Source organism: Podarcis raffonei, chromosome 15 (genome assembly GCF_027172205.1).
Source record: "Podarcis raffonei isolate rPodRaf1 chromosome 15, rPodRaf1.pri, whole genome shotgun sequence".
Classification (NCBI taxonomy): Eukaryota; Metazoa; Chordata; class Lepidosauria; order Squamata; family Lacertidae; genus Podarcis; species Podarcis raffonei.
The window spans coordinates 28,992,818-29,020,430 of NC_070616.1; the positions used below are offsets into that span (position 1 = coordinate 28,992,818).

The 27,613-nt window shown below is 50.9% G+C and overlaps 2 protein-coding genes across 6 annotated transcripts in view; one reads left to right on the plus strand and one right to left on the minus strand.

The window, feature by feature from the left end:
* Window positions 1-7,336, minus strand: part of PCSK7 (proprotein convertase subtilisin/kexin type 7) — a 31,158-nt gene extending 23,822 nt beyond the window's left edge. Inside the window, exons 1-3 of one of the 3 annotated variants that reach the window (XM_053366288.1) lie at window positions 7,241-7,336; window positions 4,424-4,936; window positions 1,731-1,865 (exon numbers count right to left, since the gene is read on the minus strand). In XM_053366288.1, coding sequence (XP_053222263.1) covers window positions 1,731-1,865; window positions 4,424-4,924 — 636 coding nt within the window. In that variant the 5' untranslated portion in view covers window positions 4,925-4,936; window positions 7,241-7,336. Of the gene's footprint in view, window positions 1-1,730; window positions 1,866-4,423; window positions 4,937-5,189; window positions 5,288-7,240 lie in introns of those variants that run through there. The other 2 variants (XM_053366289.1, XM_053366286.1) reach the window with 2 other exon arrangements.
* A 192-nt stretch (window positions 7,337-7,528) lies between these two features.
* RNF214 (ring finger protein 214) lies at window positions 7,529-26,913 on the plus strand. Of its 3 annotated transcripts, none has more exons than XM_053366290.1 (16): window positions 7,529-7,630; window positions 9,882-10,026; window positions 11,608-12,142; window positions 13,746-13,805; window positions 16,415-16,555; window positions 18,795-18,934; window positions 19,645-19,713; window positions 21,288-21,384; window positions 21,688-21,776; window positions 22,398-22,488; window positions 23,315-23,413; window positions 23,671-24,053; window positions 25,076-25,211; window positions 25,328-25,435; window positions 25,613-25,708; window positions 26,646-26,913. In XM_053366290.1, the coding sequence occupies exons 2-16, from the start codon at window positions 9,890-9,892 to the stop codon at window positions 26,709-26,711; spliced, it is 2,247 nt and encodes a 748-aa protein (XP_053222265.1). In that variant the 5' UTR covers window positions 7,529-7,630; window positions 9,882-9,889; the 3' UTR covers window positions 26,712-26,913. The 3 variants fall into 3 exon arrangements, with proteins under 3 accessions (XP_053222265.1, XP_053222267.1, XP_053222266.1); XM_053366291.1 differs by lacking the exon at window positions 7,529-7,630 and adding an exon at window positions 8,234-8,387 and having other exon boundaries at window positions 9,886-10,026; XM_053366292.1 differs by lacking the exon at window positions 25,613-25,708.
* Window positions 26,914-27,613: the final 700 nt, after the last annotated feature.

The window sequence follows — 27,613 nt, forward strand, 5'->3', positions numbered from 1 at the left end:
CCGTTTACCTTCCCGCCGGAGTGGTACCTATTTATCTACTTGCACTTTGACATGCTTTCGAACTGCTAGGTTGGCAGGAGCAGGGACTGAGCAACAGTAGCTCACCCCGTCGCAGGGATTCGAAACGCCGACCTTCTGATTGGCAAGTCCTAGGCTCTGTGGTTTAACCCACAGCGCCACCCGCGTCACCCATGTCCAGTCATACCTTGGGTTAAATGTGCTTCAGGTTGAGCACTTTCGGGTTGCCCTCCGCGGCGACCCAGAAGTAACGGAACACGTTACTTCCGGGTTTCGCCGCTCGCACATGCGCAGATGGTCAAAATGACGTCACGCGCATACGCAGAAGTGGCGAATCACAACCCGCGCACATGCAGACGCGGGTTGCGTTCGCTTCTGGTTGCAAACGGGGCTCTGAAACGGATCCCGTTTGTATCCAGAGGTACCACTGTACTAGCAATGGAGCCTACCCGAGAGGTGCCGGAACTCAGTAATGGTGAGGTCCGGCTGGAAAAAAGCTCTGATCATGTCGACCCCATCTCCAGTGCCCCCTTTCTTGCTGCCTCAGGTGAGAGAAATGCAGATGCACTTGCACAATGTCAATACTTGGTCCGTTTTCAAAGACCTTCAAGGGTGGTTTTGGCAACTGCCTGAAACTCTACCATATTCACCAACATAGCACAATGCGGCAGATTCTTTCCTGCTGCTGGGTGGCAACAGAACCTGAACGCGGCTCCACAACGCCTGGAGAGAGAAGGGCCTGGGTGATGGGATCCTGCCCAGCAATTCCCCATTGGGACAGCCTCCGGCCCAGCTGCTTGGGAGCAGCATGTACAGTATATAAGCTATCCTTAGCCAAGCCAGGTCTAGGCCCTACCGTTCTTTGCTTCCTTCCGCCTGGACTCAGCTGACTGGCCATTTGCCAGTTAAGTCCCAGCCACCTGACCCAAAAGCCAGGTAGGTTGCTGCCTGCTAGATCCAGATGGTTGAGTCTTAAAAGGCCAAGTGTCCTCTTCTGCAGCCCAGCCAAGTTTCAGAGGCAAGCCTCTTGCACCTCTAAGGTAGGGCTGGGCGCTATCTGGTTTTCAACATTGCGATATATCACCAGCTAAACATTGAAGTATACAGTGGTACCTCGGGTTAACTACTTAGTTTGTTCTGGAGGTCTGTTCTTAACCTGAAGAACCGCTTTAGCTAATGGGGCCTCCCGCTGCTGCCGTGCTGCTGGAGCACAATTTCTGTTCTCATCCTGAAGCAAAGTTCTTAACCCGAGGTACTATTTCTGGGTCAGCGGAGTCTGTAACCTGAAGTGTCTGTAACCTGAAGCGTCTGTAACCCGAGGTACCACTGTAATGCAAAATCACATTGCCAAAGGATAGAACTCTACAGCGCCATCTGGTGTTGAAGTGTTACAATGCATTTAAAACACTTTTTAAAAAAATTAATGTTGCTGAGTCCAATGTCTGAAATAAGGATGGAGCTTTGTAGAAGCATTGGCTGGCTTCACGCTTTTCCCCACATTGCGATTTTTGCATAAGCACACGCACACTATGATTCGCAAAACATTGCCAGGTATGAAACAGATATCACAATATGGACTTCAAACCAGTTTGGGACGATATATCAATATGTCACCCAGCCCTACTCTAAGGCTCCAGCTGGGCCCTAACTGTCCAAGCCCAGCCCAGGCAGCTATGGTGCCCAAAGGGATGGTGGTGGCATCAGCTACTCACATAGTTGGGCTGGATGTCTTTGATGGTGTGCTCCACCCCGTCATCCACCACAACCACCGTCACGCCCTGGCCGGTGACATTCCTTTCCCAGACGCCCGTCACATTGATGTCCATCCCAGGGCTCTTGCGGTTGTTCTAGGCCAGGAGACAGAAGGGAGGCACAACCTTCAGAGGGCACAGCAAGGAGGCAAGCCAACATGCACACACAGGAGCAGATCCTGGGTTTGCTACAGATGTCGTGGACCGGTTGGATGCAGAGGAACGGTGGGAGGAACTATCCGGGGAACCCCCAAGGGAAGAAGGCTCAGAGTCCAGGGAATGGTGGTGGGATAATGATGAGCGGTCATAGGGAGAAGACTGGGAAGAGGAGGTGTTGGCAGTGGAAGAGTAACAGGGCTTACTGAGCAGGGAGAGTCTGTGGCGGAGAGAAGTCCAGAATCAGAGGCAGAAGTGGAAGCAGGAGAGTGGGATGAGGCACAGATGAGTCAGGCTGGTGAAGAAACATGGGTGTCTCCTCCTCTCCTGCTGCAACAAGCTCCCCTCCCCGCTGGTCTCCCAGGACCAGAAGAGGCATGAAACAGGAGGAGCAAAGGCAGGAACATAGGTGCAGCCTCTGATTGCTTGGGGGGAAAACCCTAGAGAGGAGAGGACAGGCAGGTGTAGAGAGGCAGGGACCTTCAGTCTTGGCAACTGTTTCATGGGGGAGGGGGAACCTACCAGGGATGGGTTGCTGTGCTCATTAGGCCTGACACTCCTGTTCCAATCATGGTTCTGATAATAAAGAGGTACTGTATTTTTCGCTCCATAAGACACACTTTTTTCCTCTTAAAATCTAAGGGGAAATGTCTGTGCGTCTTATGGAGCGAATGTGTGGTCCCTGGGGCTGGGGACAAACGGACCCGGGCTTCCCCCGCCAGCCCCAACCTGCTCTTTGGGGCTGGGGGTGGGGGAAACCCAGGCTTCCCCCGCCAGCCCCACAAGCCCTGGGGAGGCTTCGCGTGGCTATCCCTGGCTTTTGCAGGAGGTGGGGGAAGGGACAGAGCGAGGCTCTCTCACTTCCCCCACCTCCCATAAAAGCCCCCAAGAGCCGCGCTCCCTTTAAAGAGCAGCACGGAGTGTGTGTGTGGCTTTTGGGGGCTTTTCCCTTCTCCCTCCTCGGGGAAAAGCCTGCAAGCGCCGCACACACGCTCCACGCGGCTCATGAAAGGGAGCGCTAAGCAGAGCCTGGGGTGCATACAGGCTCTGCTCAGCGCTCCCTTTAAATAATTTTTTTTTCTTGAATCCCCCCCCCCAAAAGTAGGTGTGCCTTATTGTCAGGTGTGCCTTATGGAGCGAAAAATACGGTAACTACAACTCACTTTGTATGATTTTCTGCTGCCCACTCCTGCGAGTAGACAGCAAGGAAATAGCTCAAAGGCCACCTCCTGATTTCACTCAAGTACTGGGGCTCATTATATGTACCCTGAAACACAGGTGCCGAGTCCCCGAAGCTGGGGGTGCCCTGGCTCCCATAGCATTTAAAATGGCGGGGGCAGGCACTCATAAAGTGTGGCGCAGCTGCAAATGCATGTCACAAGGTGCATGCTTGCTATATCACCATGTCACCAACGTGCATGCACTACATCACCGTGCCACGACACATGCTCAAGTGCCATCAGCACGCTGGGGTTGTGACGACGTAACACACATGGCCCCGGCACACGACGCCACATGGCCCCAGGCACCCATGCTTGCGGGGGCAATCTGGCACTGCTGCCCTGCAATGGGATGGGTGGAGAACCTGAGGGAGACCTCTAGATGCTGCTGGACCACAACTCCCATCAACCTTGTACATTGTCCAGGGGTTGATGGGAGTTGTAGTCTGACATTGCCTAGAGCAGGCTTCCTCAACTTCGGCCCTCCAGATGTTTACAACTCCCATGATCCCTAGCTAGCAGGACCAGTGGTCAGGGATGATGGGAACTGTAGTTTCAAAACATCTGGAGGGCCGAGTTTGAGGAAGCCTGTGGCCTAGAGCATGGGTATTTTCTTATGTGCTTCCCTCACTTAGACCTTGAGGTAAAGTCATCTCATCTACATGATATTGAGTGCACCATGGCTTCTCTGTGGCAGCCTCAGAAAGACGGTGGATAAGGAAGGGAGCCACTATTCCATGGGTAGGCAAACTAAGGCCCGGGGGCCAGATCCGGCCCAATCGCCTTCTCAATCTGGCCAGCAGACAGTCCAGGAATCAGAGTGTTTTTACATGAGTGGAATGTGTGCTTTTATTTAAAATGCATCTCTGGGTTATTTGTGGGGCCTGCCTGGTGCTTTTACATGAGTAGAATGTGTCCTTTTATTTAAAATGCATCTCTGAGTTATTTGTGGGGCATAGGAATTTGTTCATTCCCCCCCCAAAAAGAATATAGTCTGGCCCTCCACAATGTCTGAGGGACAATGGACCGGCCCCCTGCTGAAAAGTTTTGCTGACCCCTGGCCTAGAGGGTTACAGGGGAAGGAGCATAGCTGCCAAAGTTTCCCTTTTTAAAAGGGAAATCCCCTTATTCCGAATAGGATTCCTCGCAAGAAAAGGGAAAAGTGCCCTTGGAAGTGGGCAACAGCACCTGACTCCTCCTCTGCCTCACCCAGAGTTCCTGGGCATCAGCTGGAAGCTGCCTTTTTGCCCCTCCCACAAAGCCAGGAGACCCACTCACCAAGTGCCACTGCTGCGGGAACTTGGGGTCGTTAAAGTGCAAGCTGCGCTTGGAGCGTTTCAGAAACCGCTGCTCGGCGTGCCACCTCACGCTGTCGTGCTGTGCAAAGACCGCCTCCGCTGACCGCTGGATGGCCTCCAGGCTGAGGCCCGCTGGGCTTGCCAGCTGGTAGCCAAAGAGGTAGTGGCCTCTGAGCTCCCCGATCCGGCCAATGTTCACGAGGCCGGCCTCCTTGGCCAGTTCTTCCGCCCGCCAGTCCAGCTCCTCCTCAGAGGAAGGGGACCCCTCTGGCACCGTCAAATGCACCGCCCACGTCAGCTCCCCACGGCACTGGGCTGCCCGGCAGGGCTCGGCCCCACGCGGCACTTTTGCTCCACAGGCAAATCCATTTGGCAACAGCAAAGGGATCCAGGCCGGGATCAGCCAAAGGCACATGTGGACATGCAGTGCGGCCTCCATCATCGCTCTCCATGATGGCTCTGTCCCCCTCCAGGGCGGCATCCGACAGGCGAACTGCAAGGGCAAGGGCAAGGTCAGAACAGCCCCCCTGCTTTCCCCTATGCCTGGCTTGCGTCCAGCCCCAGGAAGAATAGAGGGACTCACTTTGCCCCAAACCCCTGCTGAAACCCATTTACCGTGAGTGCAGAAAGCAGAAACACCCTGTAGAAAGTGAAACTGAAATGGATTTCCTGTTTGGTATTACTGTAGTAGTGTGGGGGGGGGGAAGAATGGGGGCAGAGACAGCAGTCAAGCTAGGGAATCTCACCTTTCCACGGGCAGAATGGTTACTAAAGGAGAGCATTTCTGACTCCTGGGCTGCAAAGGCGAGTTAATGTTTCATCAGCTGATCTTCTTTCTCACACACACTGTCTGACTTCAGCTTCTGCAATACTGTTTCTTAACCCCTTCCTCCTCCGATTCAGCAGCAGGGAGGTGAGGGAGAATTCCTCTTTACAGTATTACTTTACGGACAACAGCCTGGGAGAAAATGCGCCTGAGTGGATGTTATGCCCAGGAGGCTGCTGCTGCTACAACTCCAGAAAGACCTATGATGAGTCTGCTGGCTTTTATGTATGCAAGAAGAAAAATAAGTCATGGCTGCTGGTTCATCTAGCAGGTGTCCTGGTTTGAAAGTGGACTCAACTTTTGGGATGCTATCTTAGATGCTGTTGTGAAGAAAGGATTAACTGGAGCAACAACTATTAACTCGACTAATATGAGAGACAGGTGATGTTGCCAAGAGAGTGCCCTGCTCCCAATAGATACTTTCCAGATTTCTATCACTTAATTTGAAGGCTTCTTGTAGCAAAACAAGGCCACAGAGGCTGTATTTTATATACCTTATCTTTGTATGAAACTTGCAAGCATTACCAAGGCAATCCATTCAGATGAGGTCAGAAGTCTATACCAAAGTTCAAATGTTTCCAAAGTCGAAAGCACTTTAATTTGCATTATTACAGCCTGAAGATGGCAACTCATAGTCTGTTGCATTTGGTTCCTAGGAGTCCGTTATCCATTTGGAGAGAGGTACCCAGAAACTGGTCACCTCAACTAACCCAAGGGTTTTGTCCTGGCCAGAGTCTAGCCAAAGTTCATTCAAAAGACTTGAGGCATCAAAACCAGATGCAACCTTCTGGATTTTGATGCAGCTCCAAACAATGGGACGCGGGTGGCGCTGTGGGTTAAACCACAGGAGTAGGACTTGCCGATCAGAAGGTCGGCGGTTCGAATCCCCGTGACGGGGTGAGCTCCCGTTGCTCGGTCCCTGCTCCTGCCAACCTAGCAGTTCGAAAGCATGTCAAAGTGCAAGTAGATAAATAGGTACCACTCTGGTGAGAAGGTAAACAGCGTTTCCGTGCACTGTTCTGGTTCGCCAGAAGCGGCTTAGTCATGCTGGCCACATGACCCGGAAGCTGTACGCCGGCTTCCTCAGCCAGTAAAGCGAGATGAGCGCCGCAACCCCAGAGTCGGTCACGACTGGACCTAATAGTCAGGGGTCCCTTTACCCAGAAACTGGTCGCCTCAACTAACCCAAGGGTTTTGTCCTGGCCAGAGTCTAGTCAAAGTTCATTCAAAAGACCTGAGGCATCAAAACCAGATGCCAACTTCTGGATTTTGATGTAGCTCCAAAAACTGGCAAGTTGTGCTTTTCATTTCCACCTTTTGCCCTCACCTGGACCTTGGCACCTGGAGCTGCACCTGCCCACCAAGATTGCCAGTGACTGGTTGGCAGAAGGAAAGCTCCCTTGTGCCAGCCCTGAAAGAAGAACCAAAGGTGGAAGTGGCAGCCCAACAAGGAAGTCCTGGGACGGGCCTGCTCCTTTGGCACCGGGTTGGCTTCCTTTCACAAACAGGCACTAACAATGGGGAAGCCGGTCAGCCGGTCCCAGAGGGAAAGGAGCAGGAGGAAACCTGGGGAGGGCAGCGGAGGCAGCGGGGGGGGGGGATCTTGTATGTAGTGGCGGGGGCAAGGCTGGCTGTCAAGCCGGGAATTTCTGGATGCAGCCCTGTTTCTACTACGTACTTAGCCGGCCCCCTGGAGGTGGCGGGCGGAGGGAGTCTTACAAGCATCGGCCACAAAGCGAGGCGCCCCCGGAAGGCAAGTGCTGGGGGTGTGGCCCAGCAACATCGGCGGCACCCCGGTCTCTCCCCGGGGCTGCTAGCCGACGGCCTCGACGCGTCCCGGGAGTCGGACGGTCCCCGGCCGTAGCTGCGGCGCGGGTATCGTGCTGGGCCCGCCAGGATCGGCTCAAGCGAGCACCGGGCGCGGAGACAAGCAAGCCGCGCCGAGCGATCCCGAGCAGCTGCTGCACCTACCTCGGCGGAGGCGGAGCGGGGCGCATGGGTCCGGGCGCAGGCGGCGGCAGCGGCCTCGCTCCCCGGGACGCAGCTGCCAGCCCGGCTCCTGCTGCTGCTACTTGCCCGGTTCCGCGCAAAGGCAGCAGCAGCGAGCGAGGTCGGATCCGGCGGGGGCGGCCAAGGCGGCGCCACGGCCGGGCGCGTCACGTCCGGAGCCCGCCCCGTCGGCCCTCCCTCCCGGCTGCGCCCGTCCCCGAAGCCGGAGGGCGGGTCGGTGGGCTGCAGGGGCTGCGCCCCAAACCTCTCCAGGGCGCGCGAGAGAGGGGTCGCGTCCCGGGCAGCGACCCAGCCACCCACCGAGTGCCGCCGCTTTGTGGAGGGTGCAGAGGGAATTTTGCTGGCGCCGCGGTAAGTGCGAGTGGTTGGAGAGGCAAGAGTCAGGCGGACGCCCCCAAATGGCACCGAACGAAGCGCGGCCGTCGGGCAGCGTCTCCGGCGGCCCTTCCCGGGGACCGAGCGGCGCTTTTTCTCCAGGGCCACATGCAAGATCTGTGCGGAGAGAGGGTCCCCGTCCCCACCTCTCCCCGGTTGCTTTTACTGAGCGCGGCGGCAGCGGGGGGAGAAGTCGGCGCTCTGCACATGCTCGGTTTCCTCACCTTTGCTTCTAACACCGGGCAAGCAGGTTCCGGGGCTCAGCGGGAATGGGGGAAAGCATGCGATGGTGGCGGGCAGGTGCCCCCCCAGGTGAAGTTATTTTTGGGTGGTGGTGTGTTTGGTGGCTGGCTCTGCAGGAGTGCTCTTGTCCCTGGGGGTGGGGGGTGCATTGCGGGCGCGGGGGGGGGAGAGGCTTGCTTTTCCTGCCTATCCCACCCTCACCCACCGCCACCTCCTTCCAGCGCTCCGGGTGGTTCGGGGGCTCCCTCCTTCCCTCCGGGGCGGCAGGGGGAGCTGTGCGCAGAGGCGCCGGCCGGGCCTCCCTCTTGGTCGCGCTTCCTCGGCGGGGCGGAAGGAGGGAGGGAAGGGGAAGGAGAGCACTGCCGCCACCAGGCCGCGCTTCGTCCCGGGCCGCCGCCGCCGCATCCGGCTCTCCCCGAGCGAGCCAGTTGAGCGTCCCAGGCGAGGCCCGAGTCGCAGCGGACACCGGAGGCAGCGCGGAGCACGGCAAGTTTCGGAAAAGGGCCCCCCACCCCCTGGCAACTGGCCGCCTCGTCTCCCCACATACATGGAGCATTTTTGCAAAGGGGGGTGCAGGAGTGCCAACTTGGCCCCGCGACCGTGGGTGCCCGGGGCCGTGGTGCCATGCAGCGTGGATGGCCCTGGCACCGAAATGTGCCAGTGCCCGGCCCTTTCATTAGATAGTTTTTTAAGTGTTCGGGCACCCAGGGCCCCAGGGAGTTGGCACCTATTGGGGTGGGTGGGTTTAGGTCTCCCCTTACCTTCCCGCATCCCCAGGAAAGTGATATTCTGAAAGGGAGTCAGCTTTTCTCTTTCCTCCTCTCCCTCGTATTTTGCATCCGGATCTTGTGTCGGGAGAGCAGGCTTAATTGATACAGTTCCCCCCTCTCCCCCTGAAGCTGGCCTTCTCAGCCTGGGCTGCAAAGGAAGCTCTCGCTGTGCTCCCCTCAGGGCTTAAATCTGATTAGACTTGGGGGATGTCTCCTGATCCTCTGGACCGCTGCTTGCCAAATCCTGCACTCAGATGCACCCAGACCCTTTGGGATTTGGAGGCCCAAGTGGCCTTTACTGGTGGCTGTTGGGCTGACAGTTTGGGTAAAAATAGAGCCAGAAGCAGCAGCAAAGTCCCTGCACCCAGTTGCCAAGGAAAGGGTTTTGCAAACACATCCCTCTGCTATGCAAGGAACAGGTCCAGGCCCTGTTCTTTTTGTGTGTGATGGAACCTGGTTTAGGAGCAGGGAGCCCACACAGGCAACTGTTGTCGTTTAGTCGTGTCCGACCCTTCGTGACCCCATGGACCAGAGCACGCCAGGCACTCCTGTCTTCCACTGCCTCCCGCAGTTTGGTCAGACTCATGTTTGTAGCTTTGAGAACACTATCCAACCATCTCACCCTCTGTCGTCCCCTTCTCCTTGTGCCCTCAATCTTTCCCAACATCAGGGTCTTTTCCAGGGAGTCTTCTCTTCTCATGAGGTGGCCAAAGTACTGGAGCCTCAGCTTCAGGATCTGTCCTTCCAATGAGCACTCAGGGCTGATTTCCTTCAGAATGGAGAGGTTTGATCTTCTTGCAGTCCATGGGACTCTCAAGAGTCTCCTCCAGCACCATAATTCAAAAGCATTCATTCTTTGGCACTCAGCCTTCTTTATGGTCCAGCTCTCACACAGGCAACTTGTCACCTGTAAATCCTGTAATGTGTGTTGTGAGTTTGACACCCGGATCTCTCGGGCAATCCAGAGGTTCTGCTGTAGGATCAGCCTCCTGCACTGCTGTACCCCAAAGTTGTTGGGTGCTGTTTTGTCGGTCGTTCTTGTGGTAGTGGTAGATGCTTTTCTCTTGCTGCTGCCTCTAGCCCCACTCTGTAACACCTGCACTGGCCTCGTATCTCTGCAATAGGAACCTGCTGCTCACTGGCCATAGGAGAACCACCCCAGAGCGAGTCGAAGTCCCAAGTGCAGCTGTGACTGTTGGATTCTTTGCTTGCAGAGAGAGCGATGGCCTCTGAGCAAACCAAAGATGATGAAGAGGAGGAGGAGGAGGAAGAGGTGGAGGAGAGCGAAAGTGTTCCTGCCAGCCAGCCTGCCCCATGTGACTCTGAGCTTCCCAAAGGATTTGCCAGTTTGCCTCTCAGGTAAGCTGGACACACTAAATGTTGGCAAGTGGGAGTTCAGAATCCTCTGGAAGAACAGCCATGGCTTTCAGAACAGAGCCCAAATGACTCCACCAATAATAGAGCTTATTCCAAGCAGATCACAGGGTGGTGGTATTCAAGGAAGCAGGATATGAGTTCCCTCTCATTTGGGTACCTGCTGTGTCCAGAGAGAAGTGATGCTAAAGCCTAGCTGTTTGATTTGAGGGAGTGTCAGAGACCTTTTTCAGTGGCTTTGATCCTCTGTTGCTGTCTGTCCGGTGCTGAGCATCCTTCTTTGTTGTTAAGGTGTGATCAGTCTCTTTCTGGCGGTGGCTTGGCTTTTCCACACCTGTTCTCTTTCCTTTCTGCCTCTGATCTAGGGATTTGGTTAAGAGGCTGTGCATGCTACAATGGTAAAGCGAGATGTGGCTCCAGGAACTCCTTTGCTAGGATTTTGGGGTATACAGCGAGCTAACGGATGGCTGTCCTTTCCATGTGGCTATTAATTGTGTACCATGCTGTTCTGGGAGGCATTCAGAAGGAGCAATAATTTCTGGTGTTTGCTTCCATGTGCCTCCAAAGCACCGTGCAAGATAGACAAACCAGCCACACCCTCCCAAGTTGCAGAGGATTTTGGTTTATTTCTTAGTATCGTGTTCTCTGACTGGCAGTGGTTCCCCAGTGCTCTCAGGGAGGCCTCTTCCCCAGCCCTACCTGGCATTTAAGCATGATGCCTTATATCTCTCCAAGATCACTGATCACTCCTCAAGAGAGGTGATGTTAATGGTTAATGCTCAGCCCCTCATTGTCTCTTGCAGCCACCAGGCAAGTGCTTAAATGCACAGCTAAGATAATGTATGTGAAACACTTGGAACACTCAAAAGTTGTTGTCAGTATTTAACTGAAGGTGTGAAGTCAGGAGTGAACAATTATGGAGTCACTAATAAGTGACATGTATGGTGTGTTTTTTCCTTTCTTTTTTTAAACATTAAAAAAAAACAATTGTGGCACCGGCGTTACCGCTTCATCTGTACTGTATTAGCTTTTGAAGGCATCTCTCTTTTTTAATGCATTTTTAAACAAGTTTTATACACATACCGTATCATACCATATCCATCATTTATCCCTTTTCTTAGGAATTCCCAGTCCATCTCTCCGTAGCATTCTCAACAAACCTTGGTCGGCTAAATATCCTGATACTCCACCCATTTCCATCTCAAATCTTCCTTTATTTGATGTTTTGTCTGCTGCTCATATGTTAACTCCTATTTGTAGGTTAAATTGAATATTGTACTCTCTTAAGATAGTCTCCGAAACACTTCCACTCTTCTCTTATCTGTATGTATGGTTTTTCTTAATTGCTTTCTGGGCATTCCTTTGTCACATTTTGATGACTTTCTCCACAAAAGTCCTGAGCCATTCGGCTCTTTGTCAAGGGCACCTGAGCAGGTAGCTTGCAAGTTCTTCCCCTTTCCTGGTACCTGCGTGTGTGAGGTGGAGTAACTGAGCACTCTTTGTTGCATACTTGGGTGAAATTTGCAGTGGGCATTGATTGTTCTCTCTTTTTGTTCTCTGTGACAGCATAAGTGACCTTTCCATTCACGAAGACGATTGCCTGCCACTGGCTGCCACCACCAATCACACCCATCCGAAAGCTAGCGAGAGCTGGGAAGGTGATCACTCGGAAGATGCAGAAAAGGATTCTGGGAAACCAGAGAATGACTCACCCTTGCCAGTTCCCCAGGACCAAGAGACCTCAGAAGAGCTTTTGTCTGGCCCCCTTACTGAGGCTGCCTCGCTGCCCGCATCGTGCCCCTCAAGCGAGGAGCTCCCTTTGCCCGACTTGGACAATGCCGTTGGAGAAAAGAGACCTTCTCTGTCTGGGGAAAGTCTACCAGTGGCTTCACCCCTTGCACAGGCAGACTGCTCCATGGACCAGACCAGCGACGTCCTGAACTGCTCCAAGGATGAGCTGGGGTCTTTGATCTTGCAGCACGGCAGGCGGCAGAATGGGTGCCCAGATCTGGAAGACACGCCCTTGGCAGTATCTCCAAGTGGGGAAGACCAAGACCAAGAAGGCGCATTCCAAAAGCCCTCCCAGAACATTGCAGTCCAGGTCAAGTACTCATTTAGGGAGACTGCGGGAGGTGGGGTGCTTTGGAGAGACTCCTGTCTGATGGAGAGTCTTCCTTACCATACACTGAAATTGGCATAGTGGGGAGGGTGCATGGGACTTTTTTTCTCAGCGGGAACACCAAGGTCATTGGTAGGCCCTCCTTGCTTTGGCAAGTGAATGAGATGACATGGATACCTTCAGGTTTTCTTATTGTTTTTGATTGATTAGCATAGAGGAAGTTGGAGAATGGGGGAAATAACCAAGAAGCAGCTAGGTATACTTTTTCATTTTCTATGGTAGGGTTCTTCATGGTGGCAGTTTAAATGGCAATACTTCTTGGCAATTCTATTTTAAAAGGCTAAAGGTTCATTTCTGCTGGCTGACGAGCTTTAGTTCAAGCTTAATAAGCTTTGCAATTCTATAAGAATTCCTTCTTTGTCAGCTGATCCTAATAGGGTGTTACACTGTACATCCGTTGCTTTTGGGGGTTGCATCTGGATCAACACCTGAGAGTGCTTAGAAAATGGCAAGCAAACATTTTGGGCTTAGTCATATATATATATATATATACACACACACACACACACACACACACACACACACACAGAGTATGTGGGGGGGATATAATAGAGGTGCATAAAATTACACATGATGATGCGAGAAAAGGGGTAGAATGATTTACTAGAACCCTGAGGGTATCCAGTGCAGCTGAATGTTAGAAAACTGTAGACAGACAGAAAATAGCAATGTTTCTCAAACTTGGGTCTCCAGCTGTTTTGGGACTACATTTCCCATCATCCCTGACACTGGTCCTGCTCCCTATGGATGATGGGAGTTGTAGTCCAACAACAGCCAGAGACACCGATATAGTGCATAGTTAAAACTCTGGAATTTGCTCCCACAAGATGTAGTGATGATGGCTATCAACTTGGATGGCTTGAAAAGAGGATTAGCCAGGATGACTCTGTTCTGCCTCCACTGCTGTAGGCAGCATGTCTCTGAATTCCAGTTGCTGGGGGGTCACAAGTGGGTGGAGTGCTGCTTCTGCTGTTGCACTCAGGTCCTGCTTGCAGGCTTCCCATGGGCCATCTGGTTGGCTTCTCAGAGAACAGGATGTGGGACTGGATGGGCCACTGGCCTGACCCAGCTTTAGGGCTCTTCTTGTGTTCTTATATGGCATTTTTTGGACTCTTCGCTCAGGTTATGGGGGACCGCCATGTTTTGCTCCTGTGCTTCAAAGTGTTTAACTCCATCACTGACCAAAATGACCAAAGCAAAGCAGTCTTGCAAAGTGTAAGTCTTGCAAATGGAGGCAAAGGGCTTTGCAGGTTTCTAGCCCTCAGGTTAAGCAGAAAGAGGACCCACTTGGTAGCTGAGCCTGTATCTGAACCTGTGCGTAACCCCTCCAACCTCTGAACCAGCATTTCTGTTTAGATTAGCTTTGGTAATCAAGTGAAAGGGAAGGCAAGGCCTGGGCCCTGTTGACTAACAGCCCCCCAAAGCGACTTCACCAGAGCTTCTTGTCACTGTAACATCCAAAAGAGCATCACAAAATGCATCGCATGACCTTTTTGACAGGCTGAACTTTCTCCTCCCTTTGCAGACCGACTTCAGAACAGCTGACTTGGAAGTGAACACTGATCAGGATATTGAAAAGAGCCTGGTAAGCTGTGCTGTCTTCTGCATGAGTAGCTCCCCCTTTCCTCCAATAAGAAAGTGTGCAGGAAGGCAGCCTCAGATCTTCCTGTTCAGAGCGGGGGGGGGGGGCGGCTCCTGCCTCAATCCCTGGTGTCTTCTGCCTTCATAGTGAATGGTCAGACGCTGCTGTGTAAGGAGAGCCCAGTGCAGGGCTGAGCCCTATGTGGCCCTCCAGGATTCTCTAGCTGACCTTTGAAATGCTCCTCAAGCCACACACCCTCCCCCAACTGCACCACCCACAAGTGTTTTCTCCTGGCTGGAATGTGTCCTTGAATACTGATAATGACTCCTGTGTGCCTGAATGGAGCATAGAGGGGGTGGGGGCCTGTGAATGTCTCTGCTGAAGCTAGCCTAAAAAGAGAAATGCAGCCCTCATCTAGCAGAGTTCATTTATTTATTATAGATTTTCTTGTGATTTATGTGGAAATCATTAATTTGGTTGTTTATTTTTTATGTTTTATTTATTATATACGGCTGCTTTTGTTACGTTGTACTTGTGAATTTTTGTCTGGGCTGTAAGCTGCCTTGAGCACATTTTGAACATCGGAAAGGCAGCATACAAATAAAATTACATATGTGCCTATTTTGGGATGCAGGTGGCTCTGTGGTCTAAACCACAGAGCCTAGGGCTTGCCGATCAGAAGGTCGGCGGTTTGAATCCTTGCCATGGGGTGAGCTCCCGTTGCTTGGTCCCTGTTCCTGCCAACTTAGCAGTTCGAAAGCATTTAAAAGTGTAAGTAGATAAATAGGTACCGCTCTGGTACCTGGTAAATGGTGTTTCCGTGCGCTGCTCTGGTTCGCCAGAAGCGGCTTAGTCATTCTGGCCACATGACGGACAAACGCCGGCTCCCTCGGCCAGTAAAGTGAGATGAGTGCCACAACCCCAGAGTCGTCCATGACTGGACTTAACAGTCAGGGGTCCCTTTACCTTTATGTACCTATTTGCTTCAAAATAAAGCTCTGTCAGACACAAAAGGATTAATCTCCTTTTTGGGATCCCCTGCACTTCAAGGGGGGAAGATGACCAGGTGCTGGGGGACAAGGGGGTCACCTCTCCTCGTTCAGATATTTTTTGTAGGTGGATCTGTTCTTTCTGTTGGAGAGTTTTCTCTCTTTCATAGTTCAGGTTGCCTCCCTGACTGCCCTGCTAAGAGAGCTGCTCCTCTAGCCCAGTAGTCCCAAGGATAGATCAGGACAGCCCCAGCTCTAGGCTTGGGTAATTTGGAAGCATAGAGACAAGTGGCATGTTTGCTCTAGATGTTTTCCTTGAATCTGTGCCCAACTGAGGCATTTTTAAGCCACCTCATATGTTTGGCAAGATAGAAACTGTTCCACTAAGAAAAAAACCTATGCCAATGCTAAGGCTGAGAACTAGAGAACTAAAGAATACTTGGTGGATACAAAAGCTCAAGAGATCCAGCACTTAGCCGACACTCAGATGCACAGAGTTTCCTTAAAGCCCCAAAGACCATCTATGGGCCAATAAATAATGGCATATGCCCCCTACGCTCAACAGATGGTGCCACACTTCTAAAAGATAAAGAAGCTATTGCACTGCACTAGAAAGAACATTACCAGCATCTGCTTAACCGGCACTTCCCCTTAGCTGCTGAGGTCCTCTGCGACTGCAGCTTTCTCTCAGTTGAAGAGTGGAGTGTTTGAGGCCTGGGACATTTGCAGGGAAACCAAAATGCTTGTTTACAAAGCTATTGTACCACCAACCTTACTGTATGCTTGTGAAACATGGATCACTTATAAACGCCATCTCCAACTCCTCTAAAGATTCCATCAACAGTGTCTTCAAAAAAAATGACACATCACTTGGGAAGACAGACTAATGCCAGTGTACTGGAAGAAGCAAAGATCACGTGTTGAAGCAATGATGCTTCAACATCAACTTTGTTGGACTGGTCATGTTGTTCAGATGCCTGATTATCATCTTCCAAAGCAACTACTCTATTCCGAACTTAAAAATGGAAAGCATAATGCTGGTGGTCAACAAATGAAGTTTAAAGACTCTCTCAAGGCAAATCTTTAAAAAAATGTAGTATAAACACCAACAATTGGGAAACACTGGCCTGTGAGTGCTCCAATGAGAGAAAAGCCTTTCCCAAAGGTGTCATGGACTTTGAAGACACTTGAACTCAGGACGAAAGGGAGAAACGTGCTAAGAGGAAGGCACACTTGGCAAACCCCTACCATGATCAAATCCTGCCCAGAAACCTATGTCCCCACTGTGGAAAGACGTGTGGATCCAGAATTGGCCTCCACAGTCACTTACGGACTCACTGTTAAGACCATGTTCATGGAAGACAAACTTACTCGGCTATGAGTGATTGCCAAAGAAGATGTTTGGCCTGGCGGAAGTTGGCCTGGCGTTGTGTTAATCATGGAAATGGAAATCTTGCTGGTTCAGAACAGGGCAGACTCCTCCCCCCCCCCATTTCCAGGTTACTACCTCTTCATTATCTGTCTAGGGTGCAGGGAGAACAAGTTACTCCAATGGGTGGTGTAATTGTGAAGATGTAGAAAGGGCTCCCTCTTTTCACTTCTTTCTTCTTTGCACCCTGGCAGGATAAAATGATGTCCGAGAGGGCTTTGCTGAAGGAGCGTTACCAGGAAGTGCTAGATAAGCAGAGGCAGGTGGAGAATCAGCTCCAAGTGCAGCTGAAGCAGCTCCAGCAGCGAAGGGAGGAAGAAATGAAGAACCACCAGGTAACCAGAGCAGCTTCTTCCTTCCCTCTTTCCACGGCAGCTAAGCCCAGGGGAGGCTGCCTGTCTCAAGTGCTGGGCAGAACCACAGAAAGCAGGAAGCTGCCGCCTTGTACCAGGTCAGGCTGTTGATCCCCCTTGGCCCAGTAGGGCTTCCTGCTCTGACTGACAGTGGCTCTCCAGGAATGTTAGAAGGATGTTGGAATGAAGTTACGTGGTTTTAGAAGAAATGTTATAAAAGATTAAGAAAAAATAGATTGTTAATTGGTGAGAATGTAAAGTTACATTATATTAAGATAAATTATTAGGATAAAAACAAAGATGGAAAGGATTTGCTGAAATAGCTAATTGAACTAGAACACAAAAAAGGGAGGTGTGAGGAGGTCAAGGAAACAAGCAAATGAAAGATAAGTTATGGAAGGATTGTTTTTTTTTTTCTTAATTGTTTTTATTTCTCTGTGTATTTGCTCTTTTTTTTCTTTTCTTTTTCCTTAATTTTGTAATCTTTCAAAACCTTAATAAATATTATTTTTTTAAAAAAAGACAGTGGCTCTCCTTTAACTCAGGCAGAGCAAAGTCCTGCCTCTAACTTCCGGCGGCAGCTACTGCTGCCTCTGCCGTCACAAAGGAGGTAGCAAAGACTGAGCGTGGGACCTTCTGTGTGCAGTAGGGGCACTTCCTGCTATGTGAGTGGTGATATCAGTGGGAAGTATGAGGATATGCCCTTGCATGGGAGAGTCATAGGTGGCAGACTTGCTTAGCTTGGTGGGTTCAAAATGGAGTGGAAAGAAAACCTTGGTGGAGTTTGCTTATTAAATTTCTGTCCCACCCTTCCTCCTGAAAGACAAGTGATAAAACCATGGTTGGGTGAGCAGGGCAAAGGTCCACTTGCGCAATGGGATGTGAATTCTCCCGTAGTGAGTGGGCTGTTTTGGAGAGCTCTCTGTTCCTTCCCACTCTAGACACTGTTGATCAATTGGGAGAAACAGCCAAGGGTGTCTGTGTGTGTTCTTAGAGACTCAAGCCAAGCCATGAGGAGGGCAATTGGCTTTGGGAAAATGCATTGATTAGGCCTCCTGTGGTTGACCATGCCAACCACATTAACAGAAGCAGGGGGTGAAACTGTAGGAATGTGCTGAAAGTTGCTATGAATCCGACCCCAATATTTTCTGGTCCAAAACTTTCTTGTAGCTTGGATAGCACTCTGCAGCTTTCCTGACTTCAAAACGTGTATTTTGCATGCAGAGTAGATTGTCTTTAGAAGGGCATCTGAAATTCTGGAGAACCACTACAGCAATCAGCATCAATGATACTGGGATAGATGGAGCAATGGTCTTTCTTGGGATAAAGCAACTTTCTATGTTCCTAGATTTGTAAAGATAATTTTTGAACATTCTGGGTGGTGTTGTGGTACAGCACACCAGCTAAGAGAGTGTGCTGTAATCCAGGATGTCAAGAGTTCAGATCTCGGTTATGAACTTGCTAGGTAGTGGTCCTAGGCAAAACACTGCCCAGCCTCTTCTGGAATATGAAGACAGTGATACTCACAGGAGTCTTTAAAGAAGTTGTAGCAGTTTTGCATTTCTTTTTCATGGGATTGCTTCTGCTGTAGTTGGGTTTATGTGTTTTATTCTGAATATTTTCAACACCACGTTTTTATTTTATCTGAATTTGTTAGCCACCCTGGTAACACAGTGATGCTGAAGGTGTAGGAGATATATATATATATGTGTGTGTGTGTATATATGTATATGTATATATAAATATATACACACACATACACACACACACACACACACACGGGGTGAGCTCCCGTTGCTCGGTCCCTGCTCCTGCCAACCTAGCAGTTCGAAAGCACGTCAAAGTGCAAGTAGATAAATAGGTACCGCTCCGGCGGGAAGGTAAACGGCGTTTCCATGCGCTGCTCTGGTTCGCCAGAAGCAGCTTAGTCATGCTGGCCACATGACCCGGAAGCTGTACGCCGGCTCCCTCAGCCAGTAAAGCGAGATGAGTGCCACAACCCCAGAGTCAGCCACGACTGGACCTAATGGTCAGGGGTCCCTTTACTTTTATATATATATATATTTATACACACACACACACACACACACACACCTTCATATATATATATATATATATATATATATATATATATATATATATATATAAACACACAATGTGAAGACCTTTGAGATCTGAAAGCCCAATATAAATACTTGGTGTATTTTCCCCACTCCTCTAGGAGATCCTGAAGGCCATTCAGGACGTGACTGTTAAGCGGGAAGAGACCAAGAAGAAGATGGAGAAGGAAAAAAAGGAGTATTTGCAGAAGGAGCAGGATCTGAAAGCAGAAATTGAGAAGCTCTATGAGAAAGGCAGGAGGTATTTCTGAGAGTTAAAGACAGCAATGCTTAGCCCGCTCTGAAGGTTGGCTCGGAATCCAAAACAGGAGGAAGTCTATGTCAGGTTGGCCAGGTTTGTGGGGAAGGGTCCTTTTGATCTACATCTTCTCACCAAGTCTGCTTTTGCTCAGCAACTTCAGCTGACCCCACGCCCTCTGCAGGCTGCCTGGTGCTCAGTCATGGTTTCCGGGAGATCCCATTGGCCCAACTGTTCTCCAGTTGGAACTGGAAGCACAGTTGCAAAGCGACGTTTCTGTTCTCCCAAGCTTTCCCAGCCTGGTGACGGAAGTCTCTGCCATCTTGTATCGTTTTCGAAAATCACCTTTTGTTGTTTTCCTAAATGTTTTTAGCTGCTTTCATTATTTTCGGTAGAATGCTTTGGGATGGACGTGGAAATAATAGCAGCAACGACAACAATGATAATAGAGATTGCCTCGCTGGATGTGAGTGTGGCTGAGTCTTGACTTGGTTCCTCCACCCAGCCTTGGTCTCTGTGGATGCAAATACAGCTCCCTATGGTCCAGGCGTGGAGACCCTGTCAGACTTCACCTTCCATCTGCTCCAGCCCACATGGCCAATGCTCAGGGGTGATGGGAGCTGCAGTCCAGCCACATCCAGAGGACCAGAGGTCCCCATCCCTTCCCAGTGCAAGGAATTAACTCGGCATGTCCCATTTCTCTTTCCATACAGGCTGCTGAAAGAGCAAGAGGAGAAGGAGAACAAGATCGTTTCCCTCATTGCTGAGCAGTCTGAGGAGAAGTAGGCCTCTTCCTTTTCTTAATGTTTTTGCTGTTCTTTGCCCTCCTTCGCATCTCTCTCTCTCTCTTGGTGGTCTTACTAGGAGACTGTGCTTCACATGAGAGCTTCTGTCCCCACTTGTGGGGAGGACTTTTCAATTCCCCTCTCTTGTGCCAGTTTGATGTCGGCATCAAACTATTGCATAAAATGATACACAGGTGTGGAGAAAAGGGATGGGGAGAAGCGGTTTGTCCCTCTCACAGATTGCCACTAGTCGGAGGAGCCATCCAATAAAGCAGAATGCTGGGAGATCCTTTGCCCAGCACTAAGTCAGATGGCTTTAAAAGAGGTTTAGACAAACCCTTGAAGGATAAGGCTGTGTTCTCCCCGCACTCTTAGGAGACAGTGGGCCTCTGAATACAAGTGGCTGGGAACTGCAGGTGGGGTCCTGCCTTTGAGAACAGGATGTTAGACTAGATACACCCCCTTTTTAGTCTGATCCAGGAGCCAGGCTCCTTTAAATTTTTTTTTTTTTTACAAAGTAGTAGTAGTCATCTTAGTAATAGTAATAGTAATAATAATTTATTTATTATTTACATCACGCCCATCTGCCTGGGTATCCCCAGCCACTCTGGATGGCTCCCAACAGAATATTAAAAACACGATAAAACAGTAATAATCATAAATAAATAAGAATAAAAAAGTGCACCCCACCACCGAGACCATCCATTGTAACTATCCAACGTCCCAAAATTTCAACACCTCTTGCGATGGTTCGACCCCTTTCCGTACAAATTCTACAAACACCCTCCATATCTCCTCAAAATCATTTCTCCTGCATATTCCCCATCTTACCTTAATGGCACATGTTAATTTATCATTAATAGCTATATCCCACACCTCTTTATACCATTCTTCCATTTTATATTCCGCTTGCCCCTTCCACTTCCTAGCTATAATAATTTGTGCAGCTGTCAATAAATTTGTGGGCAAGTCCTTCATAGCCTGTGAACCTTCCACCCCATCGTGAATTGTGGAGCCAGACTCTTAGCTTCTCATGTACTCCATGTTCAGACAATCTGGAATTGTTGTTAACCTGGGTTATCATTTCTGCCCCCAAGCATGGTTTGCAAGGGTTGGGGAAACCCTTGTTTCTGGCTACAAATGGATGTCCAAAAGATGATGCGAGGAGGGTTAACGAATCTGCGTTGCCCGCTGGGATGTGTGCACAGCCAGATCGGAGGCTCTCCAATGAGGGTTCTGTTTAGTGAAACAGGAATACAATGTTACCTCGGGTTAAGTACTTAATTTGTTCCGGAGGTCCGTTATTAACCTGAAACTGTTCTTAACCTGAAGCACCACTTTAGCTAATGGGGCCTCCCGCTGCCGCCGCGCAATTTCTGTTCTCATCCTGAAGCAAAGTTCTTAACCCGAGGTACTATTTCTGGGTTAGCGGAGTCTGTAACCTGAAGCGTGTGTAACTTGAAGCGTATATAACCTGAGGTACCACTGTATCCTGGATTAAGGGAGGGCAGCCTTTTGAGGGCAGTTCCACTTCCTGGACCCTAAATCAGAGCTCTTTCTTTGCTCCCCAGGGAGGTATGGGAGATGGAGCTGGACAAGCTGAAGAACCAGCAGGATGAGTTCAGCCGGTCGATTCTGGAGGACACGGAGCGGGCTTGGAAAGCAGAGGTAGGCAGGCACCCTGCTGCCCTCTTTGAGGCTGAGCACCCTCTGGCTGCCTGCAACAAAAACAGCATATTCCATGTGAGCCACAAGGCCCAAAGGAGTGCAGAGCAGCACTGTTGCTTGGCTCTGCACGCTGTGCCTTGAAGTCACTGAGCAGCGGCTTCTGCCCGAGAAGGGACTTCTTGCAGGACTGCTGCCCTGTGGTTGGGGAGTCCCAGAGAGCCGTGATCCACGTGGCTGAGTGCTTCTCCTCCCTAAGCCTAGTGAGGTCAGCTTGAGCAGGCCTGACCCTCTGTTCTTGCATAGATCCTGTCCCTGGAGAGCCGAAAGGAGCTGCTGGTGCTGAAGCTGGAAGAGGCAGAGAAGGAAGCTGAGCTCCACCTCACCTACCTCAAGTGAGTACATGGCCAGGACTTAGCAGAGGGAGGGAGAGGCAACACAGTGGAGGTTCGTAGGTTGTCCTGGTGGGGTGACGAAATTGAGATGCTTGCACTCTCCATTCTGCATCCTCCACTGGTACCTCACCATCTTTTTCTAGTAGGACCCAAGAGAGGAGGGTCTCCAGCTCTCCTTTGCTACTCTCCCCTATGAAAAACCACAAGGAGGTGCCCAGGGGCTGCTCTGTCCTCTGGTGAGGACAACGCCTGCCTCTGCCCTGGAATCCTTTTCAGGAAGCCTCACTGCAGGTTCTCTTTTGCTGGGCACTTTGCACTGGCCCTGGGAGTGGGAGCAGCTCAGATGTTGAGGAGTTTCCCTCCATAGTTCTTTCCCTTTGAGTAGGAGCCAGGTTGTACCTCTGCAGTGCTGGAGGCTGCTACCTGTCCTGTGACATCACACATGCCCGTCTGTGACCTGAATGTATGCAGCACCTCACACAGAATCTCGGGGTTAGAAGAGGCTTCCCTGGCTCAGAGGCTCAGTGGAGGGGGGCAGAGAGGGAGCTGTGTGTGCTTCTCCTCCCTTCGGCTGAGTCTCTTCCTTGCTGAAGCTCTTTTGTTGCTGTTCTGTCTGGGCAGGTCAGCCCCCCCAACGCTGGAGACCATCCGGCCAAAGCAGGAGTGGGAGACGAGGCTGAACAGGATACGAATGACCAAGGAGAGCGTCCGTGTAAGTGCAAAAGGCTCCCTCTTCTCAGAATCCGGAAGGGAGTCTTTGAGATACAGCAGGATCCCATTATCTGCACTTTCTGGAAACAGCTGAAGACATTTTTTGTTACAACAGACTTTTCCAGTTGGATAAATGGGTCTCTACTTCTTCTTTTTTGCCAAATAGTTTTTATTTATTTTCAAATTTGTAACTCATTAACACTGAATTAAAATTAATTTAATACAGTTTTTCCAAAAAAAAACCCCTGCTTTCCCACTCTCTCAGATATATTCCAATTTATCCCCTTTAACATGCTGCTTATTTTACACCTTTATAGCTTTTCTTAACAAATTGCTTGTCCTTCAGCTGTCCCTTTAACAACTCCTGCATCTAGATAAAACAAAATTATCTCAAATAACAATAAGTGAGGTTATAATAATTCAAATCTTCCATTCTTCTTTTATTTTGTTTTTTTGTTTTTATCCCTGATAATTTTCAGGCTCTGCCTTTTCATGTCCCCCTCTTAGGGTTTTAATATCGTTTAAGTGTATATGTTCTATTTTGTTATAGCTGTTTTAAATGAAATAATAATAATAATAATAATAATAATAATAATAATAATAATAATACTTTATTTATACCCAGCCACTCTGGGCGGCTCCCAACAGAATATTAATAATAATAATTAAAAAGTGATAAAACATCAAACATAAAAAAAAATTCCCTAGAGAGGGCTATAGTTCACCTTGAGACGGTGGTTTAGAAGGCGAATAAATTATGATGATAATAATAACTCTGACACTTCTTTTAAAATTTTGTTTTGAATATGTGCGTTTCATCTCGTTAGGACCAGTACAACGATCACATCCAGCTGGTGCGGAACGGGGCCAAGCTGAGCAGCCTCCCACAGATCCCCACGCCCCCCCTGCCCCCACCACCCCTGGAGGTGAGCACTTCCCCTCCCCTCCAAGTCCAGGCGCAGTCTTGTTGCGGGTGGAGGCGGGCATGCACAACTGAACCTGAAGACGGGAAAGGAATGATGTTGCAAATCAGCTCTTCATTCTGCCTGGCCCGGCTGCAGCGCCTAAGCTGTGCTGGGGAGTCCCTGTGACCTCGGGAGGAAAACCTACTTCAAAGAGGGGCCTGGCAAGTGGTCACTCTGAGCTAACGGGCACCCTCCCTCTTTCTTTTTCTTCCTCTCAGACAGACTTCCTCCTACCAGCCTTCCAGCCCAACTCCTCCATTGCCCCGCGGTTGCCCTTCCCCATTGGGACAGTCCCCATGCCCATGGTCATGCCCAGCGCGGACCCCCGGGTGCTCTCCTTCCCGCTCCTCAACCCAACCATCTCCAGGCCCAGCCAGCCCTCGCCCCCTCTGCCCACGGCTTCCCAGGGCAGGAACAGCCCCGTCCTCAGCTCCCTAGCGGGTCCTCGCGTGACGCCTGCCACCGCCGCCTCGCTCCCACCGCCGCCGGGTCTGGGCGGAGTCAAAGCGGTGCCGGAATTCCAGAGACCCCCTCCGCCCCCCGTGGACAAGCTCGAGAAGTTCCTGGAAAAACTGCTGACACGATTTCCCCAGTGTAACAAGTGAGTTGAGCTCCTTGGCGTGTCAGAGCTGTCTTGAGAAACAGGAACTGCTGGGGATTCACCTTGCTTGGCTCACCTGCAGCGCTCGTCTAGGGAGCTGCAAAACGCAGAGGGTTCTTTGCGGCCCTGGGGCAGGTGGCAATGTCAGCCTGGGAGGGTGCTGCAGAGCTGAGCTTGCAAGCAGCAGCCTGGGGGAGTGAGGGTAGGGTAGGGGCATTGTAGAGTTGGAAAGGGAGCCTGAGGATCATCTGTGCCAACTCCCCGTGATGCAGAAATATGCAACTGTCCCATATGGGGATTGAACCTGCGACCGTGGTATTATCACCTGTGCGACTGCCATAAAACTTAGGGAACAAGCTGTACTACCAAAATGATTAAGGTTTTAAATGATAATTTTAGGCTATATTTTAGTGATCAAGATTTAATATATATTTTTAACTGCCGCTATATCTGAATTGTCTCTGTTATACCCAATTGCAATTCAATGTATTCCTATTGTGTTTTATGATTTTCCTGATATTGTAAGTCACCCAGAACTGGTCTGTGACCGTAATAATAAAATTCTAATTCATGGTATTATCAGCACCATTCTCTTAACTATCTGAGCTATCCAGTGGTGAGAGAGATGCATTCTGGAAGAGGGGCTGCCTGGGGGAGCCGGGTGGTTTCTTAACCTTCATATAAAGAGCATGTGGGGGAAGAGGCCACAGTCGACCCCAAACCCTCAGTTGCAAGGGGAATTGCAGGGAGCAGACTTTGCTGTGCCCTGTTCCAGCTGTTGTGCAAAAAAGGGGTCATTGGATTGCTGCTGCTGCTTGGTTTGCGGCTGAGATTTGGTGCCTGAACTTGGGGTGAAGGGGCTGCTCCCCAAGATCAGGCTTGCTTTAGGGGATACTCTCCCTCTCATCAGATTGTATGAGAGAGCATATTGATAACCCCACCACCTCTGGCGGGCAGCATCCACCCCCCATTGTAACAACTGACCCAGTGCATGCTCTCTCTCTCTCCCTCTCCTTCCCCAGGGCTCAGCTGACCAACATCCTGCAGCAGATCAAAGCCGCACGAAGGACTCTGGCTGGACTGACCATGGAGGAGTTGAACCAGCTGGTGGCCGCCAAGCTGGTTGAGCAGGAGCGGGTGGCAGCTGTCGGGACCCAGGTAAACAGGATGGAAAGAAGGGGCTGGGTCCCTCGAGGTGGGGAGGATGGCTTGGGCCAAGGGGTCACCTGATGGTAAACTGCCACCACCCTTCCCGGCTTTCTCTGCTACTGCAGCCTCTTGGCCGGATCCATTCCCCGATGTTCCCTGCTCCTCTGCCGCAGATGAGCAACCCCATGTTCTTGCCCTCGGCTCAGGTCTCCTACAGTGGGACACCACCCCAGGTAAGACATCAACATCTCCTTACCTCCCTGGCCTTTCTGAACTGGACCTGGGAAAAGGGTGCAGGGAAAGAGGGAGGTTATAGAGGAAGCCCTCCCTGCCCGGTGGTCAAAGCCACCCCTGTTAACTTGCCACCCTGCAGCCTCGTTGCCACACTCCCTTTTCTCTGTGCCCACCAGGTTCCTGCGGCCTGCAAACTGTGTCTGATGTGCCAGAAACTGGTCCAGCCTAGCGAGCTCCACCCCATGGCTTGTTCCCATGTGCTGCACAAGGAGGTGGGTGCTCAGATGTGCCCTAGAGACAGGCAGCCTGTGGGGCACACCCAGCACGGCATCCTTCCAGGGAAGGACTCACATCATGGGGTTCCGTCACCTGGCTGTGGCAGAGCAAATTGTAAGGCCATCACACATTCAAGCTCTAGTCCAGGGGTCAGCAAACTTACCGCGCCTCGGGCTGGTGTCTCCAGCGCCGATTGCGCAGCGGGGCAGGGGAGCGCGTGCCCATACGCTTGCACACACGCTATTTCCGGCACACTTCCGGGTCGGAGGAGCACCGGAAATAGATTGTGCACATGTGCAGGGGCCTCCTCCAACCTGGATGTGCACCGGAAATAACGCTTGCGCATGCGCAAATAATGCTTGTGCATGCACACAAGCTATTTCTGGTGCTCCTCCAACCCGGAAGCAGGCAGCAGCGCAGCGCCAGTAAGAGCAGGTGGCGGCTGCGGGGGTTGCCGTGGGCCGGATAAACGGGTCCCTTGAGTCTTATCTGGCCCGTGGGCCTTTGTTTGGGCACCTGCTCTAGTTGCTATAAAGAGCTGCTGCTTCTGCTGTTACTCAGGAGTTTACCCACCATAAGCCAAATGGAGTGAAGGCCCTCTCCCTCCTAGGGGAGGCAGCTTCCTAGCGTCTTAGTCGGTAGGATAGGGAATGTCAAGATCAGAGTCTGTTCTGCCTTCCAGCTCTCAAGAAGCGTTGGTTTCAAGAACACAGGATCCTTAACCTGGTTAGCAGTGGAGGGGTAAACACTGAGAATCCAACTAGGTCCAGATTAGTAGGTGGCAGCATAAGCTGGCATTTTCTATAGCTTCTGCTGGAGGTGGGAAAAGACCCTGTGCGGTTTTGCCCCCTGTGCAAATGCCGCTTCTAGTCCCCGCCCCTTATCCCAGTGGGAGGCAGTTGTGAAACGGCAGGCTTTATCCTCTTCCTCCAGTGCATCAAGTTCTGGGCTCAGACCAACACCAACGACGCTTGCCCCTTCTGTCCCAGTCCGAAATGACCACCGGTGCAAAGAGGACAACAGCGGTACTCTGCCTGGGTGGGACGAGAGCTCCAGCAAGACGCCAGGCACCCCCAGAATTTCTACAGCTCTATATTTATATGGCCATGTATACACATGTACATTTTTATTCTATAGGGAATGTGTGTATAGAAAGTCTGTATACATACCAGTTCATAATAAAGTGTGTATATTATGCAGAGTGTGTGCGGTGCTGTCGCTGCTGTCTGGGCCCCCTCCACTGCTGCTTTCTGCCCTTTCCCCACCTCCTTTCTTCCATTGCTGCCTCTCTGCCACACCAGAAATAATGGGGCTTGAAGCAAAAGAGGGTGAAAAAGAAAAGGCTTTTTTTCTTCTCTCTTTAATGCAATAATTTACCATGTTAAACAGACATGGGTTGGGGGGAGTTACAGTGCTGGAATCTCAGGTGGTGCCTATCCCAAACCCCTCATTTTACACTCTCCCACAACACCTCCTGCTTTTCTGGTTCTGCCACCAGGATCCTGGTTGTGTCTTCGGGAAAGCTGTGGGAGTGAGGCCAAGGACCCTGCTGCCTCTCTCTGGCCTTGGCTGCAACAAGTGGCAACATGTGCAAACTGGCAGTCGTTGGGCCTCCTCACTTCGCAGTGCTTCCTTCCTCCCCTTTTCAAGCTGCATTGAAGTCCCTGTAGCAGCTGATTAAGGCAGTGTTTGCTAGGGAGCTCCCAGAGTCCTATGTGGCTGGGAGCCTCTCGTGCTGTTTACCAAATCGAGAGGGGTTGTCACCATGCAAGAGGCTCAAGTCATGGGCTGGGAGCTGGTGGCCCCTGTCCCCTAGTGGTTGGGTTCCAGTGGCTGATGCTTCCCTACCATGATCTTATAATCAGCTATGTCAGAACCTAGTACTCTTGCCATCATCTCAT

What these genes read in the sequence shown, in the direction of transcription:
- RNF214 (XM_053366290.1), top strand. Translation starts at nt 9,890, where the DNA reads ATGGCCTCTGAGCAAACCAAAGATGATGAAGAGGAGGAGGAGGAGGAA. An exon ending in CTCCACCTCACCTACCTCAA is followed by an intron (nt 21,777 to 22,397) that starts GTGAGTACATGG and finishes CTGTCTGGGCAG; the next exon opens with GTCAGCCCCCCCAACGCTGG. An exon ending in ACAGTGGGACACCACCCCAG is followed by an intron (nt 25,436 to 25,612) that starts GTAAGACATCAA and finishes TGTGCCCACCAG; the next exon opens with GTTCCTGCGGCCTGCAAACT.